Source organism: Spinacia oleracea, chromosome 1 (genome assembly GCF_020520425.1).
Source record: "Spinacia oleracea cultivar Varoflay chromosome 1, BTI_SOV_V1, whole genome shotgun sequence".
In the NCBI taxonomy this organism is placed as follows: domain Eukaryota; kingdom Viridiplantae; phylum Streptophyta; class Magnoliopsida; order Caryophyllales; family Amaranthaceae; genus Spinacia; species Spinacia oleracea.
In genome coordinates this window covers 127027730-127038708 of record NC_079487.1, presented here as the reverse complement: position 1 = coordinate 127038708, position 10979 = coordinate 127027730, and the positions used below count along the sequence as shown (strand labels likewise).

General features: G+C 35.9%; 3 protein-coding genes across 7 annotated transcripts; 2 read left to right on the top strand and 1 right to left on the bottom strand.

Moving 5' to 3' along the window:
- Nucleotides 1–236: 236 nt before the first annotated feature.
- Nucleotides 237–3424, top strand: LOC110782956 (F-box/LRR-repeat protein At4g14103). 3 transcript variants are annotated; one of them, XR_008919158.1, is made up of 5 exons: nt 237–390; nt 994–1914; nt 2074–2220; nt 2299–2820; nt 3079–3424. XR_008919158.1 is itself a non-coding variant. In XM_021987238.2 (4 exons), the coding sequence occupies exons 2-4, from the start codon at nt 1015–1017 to the stop codon at nt 2623–2625; spliced, it is 1374 nt and encodes a 457-aa protein (XP_021842930.2). In that variant the 5' UTR covers nt 237–390; nt 1006–1014; the 3' UTR covers nt 2626–3046. The 3 variants fall into 3 exon arrangements, 2 of the variants coding, with proteins under 2 accessions (XP_021842930.2, XP_021842928.2); XM_021987238.2 differs by lacking the exon at nt 3079–3424 and having other exon boundaries at nt 1006–1914; nt 2299–3046; XM_021987236.2 differs by lacking the exon at nt 3079–3424 and having other exon boundaries at nt 2299–3046.
- Nucleotides 3425–3618: 194 nt separating this feature from the next.
- Nucleotides 3619–6613, top strand: LOC110782858 (FBD-associated F-box protein At5g60610). Of its 3 annotated transcripts, XM_056827111.1 has the most exons (5): nt 3734–3889; nt 4518–5448; nt 5598–5744; nt 5834–6174; nt 6289–6613. In XM_056827111.1, exons 2-4 carry the CDS (start codon nt 4540–4542, stop codon nt 6152–6154), a joined length of 1377 nt encoding a protein of 458 aa, XP_056683089.1. In that variant the 5' UTR covers nt 3734–3889; nt 4518–4539; the 3' UTR covers nt 6155–6174; nt 6289–6613. The 3 variants fall into 3 exon arrangements, with proteins under 3 accessions (XP_056683093.1, XP_056683089.1, XP_021842797.2); XM_056827115.1 differs by having other exon boundaries at nt 3619–3889; nt 5834–6613; XM_021987105.2 differs by having other exon boundaries at nt 3738–3889; nt 4530–5448; nt 5834–6613.
- A 148-nt stretch (nt 6614–6761) lies between these two features.
- LOC110782955 (probable nucleoredoxin 1) lies at nt 6762–10172 on the bottom strand. Its single transcript, XM_021987235.2, has 4 exons — nt 9831–10172; nt 8740–9219; nt 7893–8375; nt 6762–7423 (listed from the first exon to the last, which is right to left on the bottom strand). Exons 1-4 carry the CDS (start codon nt 9927–9929, stop codon nt 6902–6904), a joined length of 1584 nt encoding a protein of 527 aa, XP_021842927.1. The 5' UTR covers nt 9930–10172; the 3' UTR covers nt 6762–6901.
- Between the last annotated feature and the right edge of the window lie 807 nt (nt 10173–10979).

Here is a 10979-nt window from a genome sequence, read left to right as displayed (position 1 = left end):
TGAATTTAATTGGTTAAAATAATCATTTGACACAAATTTTGATAGAATATTAAAACATTTATGTGATAATATAAAATGAAATGTAAAGTATATTTTGAGATATCCAAAAAAAACGTAAAGAACAAAAAAAAAAAGAAAGAACTTTTTGTGACACCCAACAAAAAAAAACTTGTTGAGACACCCAAAAAAAAAAGTAAAGAAAAAAAAAACGGAGGAAGTAAAATTATTCGGGTTTGACTCTATTCGACTAAACAAGTTTAACTGACCGTGAACCCTACTCCGAATTTGAGAACACTCACCTTCTCACTCCCACTCTCAGAGACTCTATTTACTTTCTCCGGCAAAATTCCAAATATCACAAATCACCCTCAAACTTCATCAATTACTCAGGTTCGCATCTCCAATTCTGCTTTTTGTTCATTATTATTCCAATTGTGTTCTTGATTTTATTAGTCCGGAGTACTTAGGTACTTGATTGATGCATGCGAATTAAGTTTTAGTTAGGGTTTTGATTTGGGGAACAATTAATCGAATTAAGTCTTCAATTTGTTTCTTTTCAATCCAATTAAACTGTTCATTTTACTTTGTTTCTCTTTTACGGCTGAATTCTTGTGCAAATTGTTCACTAAAAATGGATAAATTTCCAGCAATTTTTTTAGCCCAATTAATCTGTAAATGTGTCCCCCATTTTTGAAATTATTAGACTCAGTTGTTCCTACTTCCAAGAACCGTAACGATTTCCGATAGCCGATTTGTTGTTATTATAGATTTATAGCCAATTTGTTGTGAACATATTGTTTGAATTTAATCACGAGTTCAATTTCTTGTAAATTTATCTGATTTATATTCCGCCAATTGGATTATAAACATGTAGGCTTGTTGTGCTCTAATTTGTGAGCACTTTAACTCGATTTCAACATATTGATGCATTACCGAGTATTATTTATTCAGCATTTATCATAATCAACGATTCATAATTTGATACATAAGCAGTCTTTTATGCAGGAAGTTGATATGAAAAGGGAAAAGCAAGTAGAACAATTGGACATCATTAGTAATTTACCTGACCATATAATTGCACACATAATTTCATTTCTTCCTACAGAAGAGGCAATTAGAACGAGCATTTTGTCTTCGAAGTGGAAATATCTTTGGAAAGGCATTAGTAGTGTTAGCTTACAGGGTACTCAATCTGATCCTGATAGATTTGCAAACCTTGTGGAGCATGTACTTAACAATTGTAAATCCACAAACTTCCTTTCAATTAATCTTTCTTGTCCGGATAATATAGGCTTATCGCGTATAAATGCGTGGATTTCCACCGCTCTTAGCTGTAAAATCGAAAAGCTACTCCTCTACTTCCGTAAGTATTTTCCAGATAGATCAGAACCTCCCCTGCCAAAATGCGTTCTTGATTGCAGCACGTTAATAGTGCTTAAGCTTGATTCATATTTTGATCTTTGCATACCTGAGTCAATAGTTTGTTTTCCTCATCTCAAGTTACTTGATTTCAACGTCATACTCCCTGATCAGGATAGGGTTATGCATCAGCTTTTGTCTTCCTGTCCAGTGTTGGAAGAACTGTCCGTGTCTTGCCTCCTAGATTTTTGTAAAGTTCGAAAAATTAATATATGCATTCCCACTCTTAAAAAACTAAGGCTGTGTCTAGAGTATAGTAAAGAAGGTGAGTATGATGTTCTCATCGATACACCCAATCTCGAATATCTATACATAGAGGATGACTCGTTGTCTCGATATGTGATGAAAAATCTATCACGTCTCCATCATGTTGAGATCACGTATGATGTCATATGTGTTGAATCTGTAGAGACTAAGCATAAAAATAGCATTCTTCAGCTTTTAAACGGAATTGCTGCTACTGATGTGATGACATTGCATCACCCCACTTCATCCGTAAGATTCTTCTTTTCAATTTTATCTTTGTGCACTACTAATGTTGTATTCTATGCTCAGCTTGTTCCGTGCAATAGAGCATAAAAAACAATGGTTCAATTGGTTATTTAAGTTTGACTGCTTTTCATTTGATCAAATTTTCATTTATTTTGTGTGAAGGTTCTCGGATCAGCTTGCAGCCATACCTGGCCCACATTTTCAAATTTGAGGATGTTAGAAATTAATTTAACTGATGAGACGGGTTGGACCTGTTTCCCAAGAGTGCTCCATTCAACACCCAATTTGCTAGTTCTTATTCTGGATTTGGTGAGTACTCACTACTCAGTATAATCTTAATCCATATGCTTACTTGTTGCTAAATGAAGATAATTTTTAAACTTTCAGGGAAGGATGAATACAACGTACCCTTATGACCGTAACCCATGCACATGGGCTCCACTAGATAGTGTCCCTATTTGTTTGTTAGAAAACCTCAAGGTAATTGGAGTTAAATGGTTTGCAGGATTCGAAGACGAAGTAGAAGCAGTAGAGTACTTACTAAAAAATGCTAAAGTGTTGGAACGTATGATGATTAATTCTTATCCACTTGACGATGAAGTGGTGGACAAGCTATTGATGTGTCCAACAGCTTCCGAGATTTGTGATGTTCAATTCTATGATAATATCTTCTTTCAGATTTCGCCAATTAAGATCAGCGTATGGGGTATTTAAGCTCCATTTTTATTATGGTGTTATTTTTAACCTGCAATGGTTGGTTGACCCGAAAGGGTTGGGTAAAATCGCTGCTACCTGAAATTTGCTAGACAACACATTTGGTGAATTTGAGAGCGCTTGCAGAAAATTTCACAACTTCTCTACCAACTTACTTTGGAGGATGCATGAATGGCAATACTTTTTGAATCCCGTGTAAGATTTTGCACACTTTGTGCTCTATTTTTTCTTCCGGAACATGGGGTGCATGTCGATGATTTTTATTGTGATTTTTGTTGCAAGTTATTACTTGTATTTGAACTTGGTTGATCAGTAACTATTGTTAAGTCCATGGAGATGTATGGAGGATGATCAGTAATTTTTGTACTTTAGTGAAGACCAAAAGTCATAATGCAATTAACTGACCATATTCATTGGTTTATCCTCATGATTTACACAATACTCTGTTCACAGGAACGAGAACTCTGTATAGGCTCGGCCAACGAAGAGGAAATGCATCTTCATGGACATATCCTTCCTTGGTCTCTACCTTTCCCTCATCATCAGCATCGCAACATCTTCTGCTTTTATCATCTCAATTTTATTCCTGGAAGGTTTTATGTGATCCTCACTGAAGGGAAATGCATCGGTCCCATAATCGAATTACTTATTAAACGAAGATGACTTCAACTTATGTCTCGATCGAATGATCCATTTGCCACCCAACAATAATTTTGTTGGACTAATGAGATTTTGGCATATTAGTTAAAGACCGAAAGTCTGTATATGTTATGTCACACGTTCGAAAATTACTAACCGTAAATGTGGTTGGATCATATTTTATAACATTGACCTTCTCACTCCTAAAGACAACAGTGGATTGGGCCGACCTAAGGCACGACCCAACACGAGGATGATGCCCTGGACCTTTGGCTCGGCTTGAAGCGCATTTTTTGTGGAAAAATACGATAAAGCATGACAAATCACGTTAAATTGAGTAAAATTAGACTTAGACACATAACGACCCGGCCCAACACGTGAACTTGTGCCGCATTTCTGAGAATTTCATTTATCCCGGCCCATTACAAGTAGATTTGGCATGGCCATGCCCATCAGATACTCAGGCCACAGCCCAGTCCGACCCACTACCATCTTTACCTCCTCGGTCATTCCCACTCTCAGACTCTCTGATTCCTTTCCCAGAAACTCCCAAAAAATCACTCTCAACGTCAAAACACTCAAGGTTCATCAATACAAAAATCATCCGAGTTCATCAAATAACCAGGTTTGCATCTCAATTTCTGTTTTTTCAATTTAATAATTCAAATTGTGCTCATGTTATTATTAGTACGCATAGCTTCTGTACTGGTTTGATGCATGCGAATTAAGTCTAATTAGTTAGGGTTTTAATTTTGGTAACAATTAATCTAATCAAGTCTTCAATTTGTTTCTTTTCAGTTCAATTAACCTATTCATTTTGCTGATTTTACTTTGTTTCTCTGCTTGTGGCTGAATTTTGTGCAAATTTTTAGGAATTTCACTAATGTTAAAGAACATAAATGATAAATCTAAGGAATTTACACCATTTTTTTGGCCTCTTGTAAGTTGTAACCGTCGCCAATAACCGTTCTTCCTGTTATTATAGTCAATTCATTTATGTTTTATGTCAATTATTGAGCATATGGTTGAACTTAATTAAGAGTTCAATTTCTTGTAAATTTATCAAATAATTAAATTTCTTTTCTCGCCAATTGGATGATAACAATTTATACTTGCTGTTATCGTCTGATTCATGAGCATTTTAACTCGATTTTAACATATTGATGCATTATTGTATATTCAACATTTAGCATTTAATCAACAAGTCGTAGTTTAATGATTAATATTGATCAAAGGAGCTGATACATAAGCAGTCATTTATGCAGGAAAGGTGAGATGAAAAGGGAGAAGCCAGTAGAAGAATTGGACATCATTAGTAATTTACCGGACCATATAATTGCACACATAATTTCATTTCTTCCAACAGAAGAGGCAATTAGAACTAGCATTTTATCTTCGAGGTGGAAGTACCTTTGGAAAGGCATTAATAGTATTCTTTTAGAGGGTAATGAATCTAATCTTAATAGATTTGCAAACCTTGTGGAGCACGTACTTGACAATTGTAGATCCACAAACTTTCTTTCAATTAAGCTTTCTTGTCAACAATCTCCTGATAACATATGCTTATCACGTATAAATGCGTGGATTTCTACTGTTCTTAGCTGTAATGTCGAAAAGCTAGTCTTCTACTTCTGGAATTATTTTCCAGATTTACCTGCACCTCCCTTACCAACATGCATTCTTGATTGCAGCACGTTAATAGTGCTTAAGCTTGATTCATATTTTGATCTTCGCATACCTGAGTCAGTAGTTTGTTTTCCTCATATCAAGTCACTTGGTTTCCATGTGATACTCCCTAATCAGGAAAGGGTTATGCATCAGCTTTTGTCTTCCTGTCCGGTGTTGGAAGAACTGTCCCTCTCTGGGCTCCTAGATTCTGGCAATGTTCGAAAAATCAATATATCCATCCCCACTCTTAAAAAGCTAAGGCTGTGTCTAGAGTACAGTAAAGAAGGTGAGTATGATGTTCTCATCGATACACCCAATCTCGAATACCTATACATAGAGGATGACTCGTTTTCTCGATTTGTGGTGAAAAATCTATCACGTCTCCATCACGTTGAGATCATGTACGAAGCCGTATGTATTGAATCTTTAGAGCCTAAGCATATAAATAGGCTTCTTGAGCTTTTGAAGGGGGTTGCTGCTGCTGATGTGATGACATTGCATTTCCCCACTGCATCTGTAAGATTCTTCTTTTCATTCCATCTTTATGCACCTGGTTATCAGTTGTATTTTAAACTATGCTCTGCTTGTTCAGTACTCTGTACAATATAGCATGAAAAACACGGGTTCTATTTCATTTCTAAAGTTTTCATTTATTTCGTGTGAAGATTCTCGGATCAGCTCTCAGGTATACCTGGCCTACATTCCCCTATTTGACGATGTTAAAAATGAATTTAACTGACACATCGGGTTGGACCTGTTTCCCAAGAGTGCTCCATTCTGCTCCCAATTTGAAAGTTCTTATTTTGGATTTGGTGAGTATAAGCTTAATCAGTATGCTCCCTTGCTCCTATTGTTCATTAAATAATTTGAGGTGAAATGAAGCTAATTATTAGCCTTCCAGGGAAGGATGAATTGGGAAATTGAAGCCCGTGAACCATGCCCGTGGACTCCACCAGATAATGTTCCTCTTTGTTTGTTAGAAAACCTCCAGATAATTGGAGTTAAATGGTTTGCAGGATTTGATGACGAAGTCCAAGCACTGCAGTACTTACTAAAAGATTCTCAAGTGTTGAAACGTGTGTTGATTCACCCTTGTCCATATGAAGAAACGGTGAACGAGTTGTTGATGTGCCCAAGAGCTTCAGGGACTTGTGATTTTCAGTTCTGTGAGGAAATTTTCTTTAAGACTTCGCGAATAAAGATCACCGTATGGGGCATTTAAGCCTACTGTTTATTATTAAGGTGTTATGCTTAACCTGCAATTGGTTGCTAGACCTGAAGCGGCTGATTTGAATTGTTGCTGCATTTGCTAGACAGACACAGTCACTGAATGTCTGAATCTGAAACCGCTTGCAGATAATTTTACAGTGTTCAGTGTTGAATAACACACCAAATTTTGTACGAACCATTGAAGGGAAGTGGAAGGATGCAACATCTTGCTATGGAAGATACATGAACGGCATGATATTTTGGATGTCGTGGAAGTTTCTTGCTCACTTCGTACTCTACATTTTTTTTCCGTTCCGGAACTTGTGGGTGTATGATCAATCAATTACATGACGTTTTTTGTTCTCTAACTTTTGTTACAAGTTGTTATTGATCTTGAACTTGGTTGATCAGTAATTGTTGTATAGTTCATGGAGATGTATAATGTATGAATTATGATCAGTTGATTTCTCTACTTTGGATTGAACCAAACTATGATTAATCTATTTTCTTCTTAACAAATTTTGACTAATACTGTTTGAGATCCGAGTGTGCTGAGCAGTGGGTTAACCATTCTCATTCATATGTCCATTGAGCTATCCTAGAATTTTCAGATGACACTCTTGAGAAGGACAAACACATTATAAATGGATTATTCATTGAAATACAACAAGGAAATTCATAGAAAAGCGAATTAACTTGCAATAACAATCACCATATTCGCAATAAACAGCAGGATATCACACAGGAAAACGGTACATCTCTAGATTTTACGACAAACATCACCTTCACAGACATATCCTTCCTTGGTCTCAACCTTAACCTCATCTTCATCATCATCATCATCATCATCATCATCTTCATCATCATTTGCTGTTTCCATCACCTCAGTTTTCTCTCCTAAATTTGTAATGTGATCCTCAGTGAAGGGAAATGCATCAGCTCCATGTTCTCCTATGAGTTGTCTGGCTTCAGTAGTAATTGTCCTACCTTGAGGTCCAATAGCCACAAGACATGGAATACCCTGCACCTTGAACTTGCGAGACAAAGACGCCTTCCTCTCATCGCCAAATGGAAGGGCTAACCACGGCATGTCTGAATAATACTCGTCAAATGAAGACTGATCACTATCACTGGAGACGAATATGATCTCAAATGCATTTTCCTTCGCCTTGATTTCATGGTATACTTCGATAAGCTTTGGTGTGAAAGCACGGCATGGAGGGCACCAGTGCGCTGAGAAGTAAATGAGTATATGTTTTCCAACAAGCCGTGACACGAGTACCTGACAAAAAATGGTAAGAAAGAACATCAATAAATTGAAGTCCATAGTTGAAGGATTATTCTTGCGTGTACCTGGTCCACAATAAGCCAACAGTTTACTCTAGCACCCCTTCTACTTAAATGGTGACCTTTATAGTTCACACAGTGACAATAATAAATTAAACACCAATTTTCTTAGATATAGTAACCATTTTTTGAATCAAAGTAACCCTATGTTATTCAAAAGAGAATCGTGACTTAAAATCACATTATTCAAGCAAAACATGTACTAACGACACAAATTTGATATTTTTTACATAACAATTATAATAAACACAGTCAAAATAAAATTAGAATCAAGTTGTTAACCTTTTTTAGTTTCATGTCCACAATAATATTATTGTGAACCAGGTTCATTTAAGAATTAGTGATAGTGGAAAGTAACAGTGAAATCATGAACTTAAAAATTGCGATCCGCTTGAAATCATTACCTTAGAGCCACTTTTGTCAATGACAAAGTCTAGTTCTTCGGAAACCAGAACGGATTCAAGGGTTTGTGACTCGAGTATGGCTTTCTCAATCTCAGCAAGCTCAACCAGCTTCTCTGGCGAAAAAGGGTAGGCTGCAGCACCGTGATCATCTATCAGTTCTGCAACATCTGGATTCAGAGTCTTTCCATCTGGCCCAATTATGACCAGCCTGGGAATGGAAGTCAGCTCAAAATAACGAGCAAGCTTTTCAATCTTCTTATCCTTGAAGGGCAAGGCAAAACATGGCATTTGTACCAACACTTCCTTGAATCCTTCTTCATCATCGTCATCCAAATAGATTAAAACGATCTCAAAGTTTTCGCCTCTCTCTTTCAATTCCTTATTAACCCCTACTAGCTTCTTGGTGAACTCGGTGCAGGGCTCATAGGAGCCTACGCAAAAATAGAGGCCAACCATCTTTCCTTCAAGCTCAGTTACAGAAACCTGACGAGAGATCAAAATAAACCATATAAAGCAATCAAATAGATTTCTTGAAGTGGTAACAAACAAGCTGAATGTACCAGAGTCTACTGTAAGCTGAGAAAATGTGAAACAAATCTGAACAATTTCCAATTCTGAAAACACATGTGTACATCTCACAGAACAAAAGAATTTTATCATAAATTAACTTTAGAAATCGTATTTGAATCAACAGATACTAATTGCTGACTTCCAAAATCCAAAATGTAGAACTAGAAACAGATAAAACCAAACACTCAGCCTTCTTTTCTTCAACAAAGATCCCAAACAGAAAACCTTAAAATTAATATCCAGAAGCATAAAATGAGATATCAGGAAAATATGTTACCTCCTTCTCATCACTTGAAATCACATAATCCCGAGATCCATAAACCAAAAGAGTTTTCAGGGTTTGGTTTCTCTTTGCATCCTCTTCCTCCTCTTTCAATTGATTAATTCTTTCTCGGGTAAACGGGTATGCTAGGGCTCCATGTTCCATGACCAATTCCACCCCTTCATCAGTTGAGACTTTCCCATCTTTATCAAGAATCACAAGATGAGGGATTCCCATCACACTGAATTTTCCCCCCAAGCTCTTTTTGGTGGCTTTATCAGAAATTGGAACAGCAAGCCATGGCATCTTAGAGAAGTAACCCTGGAAGGATTCTTCATCTTTATCTGATGAAACGAAGACGATTTCAAAATCCCCTTTCGTGGAGAGTTCGTTGTATGTTTCGATCAAACTTGGGGTGAAACCGCGGCAAGGAGGGCACCATGATGCAGAGAAATACAGACCCACAGTCTTTCCACTCAAAGCATTGATTTTGACCTACAATCATCATCAACTTCAAATTAAATTTGAGTATTGGAACTTTCAATCCCACAAAACAAGACACAAGAATCTAAACTAAAATCTATCAAATCAAATACTTGTCGTCCATAAACAATAAAATTAACAACATCCATAAACAGTCAAATTGGCCATCTTCAGCAATCCCACAAAAAAATCAAAATGACCAATCTTAGAATGAGAAATACATACATACCAATCTGCTCATAAACAATTTAACTTACAATTTTTGAACAACTGAAAATAAAATTCCCTATTTTTAACAAAACCCCTTGAAATTGGATGATGAAAACCCTAGTCCCTACCAAACGAAATCAGCAAAAGATGCTAAATACCCAAAATCAAAAATTAAAAAATTTCCCCATCAAAATTAACAGCAAAATAGGCAAACTATATTCTAAGTAATAACAGAAAAAAAATCGAAAAAACTTCAAAAACAACGAATAAATGAACAACTACTACCAAAAAAAAAAAAATTGGCAAAATTCCATAATAACCAAATCATAAAATAAGCAAAAGTTGATAACTTTACAATATAATCAGTAGTAAAATGTGCAGAAAACAGATGGGAGAGAGAGAAAGGGGATTACCTGATTACCATTGTTGCGGATGAGAAAATCTCTCTCCCCTGTAAAGAGAAGAGAGCTAAGATCATAACACTCATTGTTAGTTGAGATTTCCTCAGCCATTTTAGTCTTTTGTTTTGTAAAATTTGTAGTAATTAGTTGGGATTAAAGTGGTGATTTATGTGTGTTACTTTTATATAAACATTTGACGACGAATATAAAAAGAGACGACTTTTAGTCGATGCAGGCATATTCCTTAATCCTTGTCATTGCTTAGTTGCTTACTAATTAAGAAAAAATAGTGAGAGGACTTGAAATAAATGACACCTTTAATGTCCATTTGTTATGGGTTTTTTTTTTTCAAGTTCTCTATTTTTTACAAAACTAAAAATCAAATATAAAAGCTCTCAGTTTTTGTTGGCAATATGATTATTTTAATCATTAGACTTACAAAATAAAAATCCTAAAAGCAATTTCGTGAATGATTTGGGCGAGTATAACATTTAAAAAAGGTGGAAGTAAAATGATTAATCCGTATAAAAAAAGACACAGATAGCCTCTATCAGATTACTCCCTCCGTCCCGGAATACTCGATCCGGTTTGACCGGCACAGAGTTTAAGGGACTTGAATTGACTTATTTAATTTAATAGGTAGTAGTTGATAGTGGGTATTATTTTAATGTAGTTAGTGGGAGGTGGGTTAAGAGGTGGGGTTGGGGGAGAGTAGAGGTTGAATTTTTAATTATTTTTTGTATGGAATAGGGGGTAGGTGGGTTAATAGGGGTGGAGTGAGAAATAATATAATATTGTTATAATATTTCCATTTTTAGAAACAGGTCAAGTATTAAGGGACGGCCCGATAAGGAAAACAGGTCAAGTATTTCGGGACGGAGGGAGTATTTGATACTATTAGTCTAGTAGATAGGAACTAGGAATGAGTATCATACGACTTTTACAAGAATTTGTAAGAGAAAAAAAAGTTACTTGTGCAACTTCCCTCATTTTTTTCTACTGGGTAGTTACAATGTCTTGAATTTACTTTTGTCAACGTATATATTTGACCATTAATTTCTCTAATTGCCAATAAATAAATAAAAATATCACGGAAACTATAGGTTGAGTACGTATGTAGTTCCAAGTTGTGAATCATAATTTTCGCATTTTAAGTAGCCA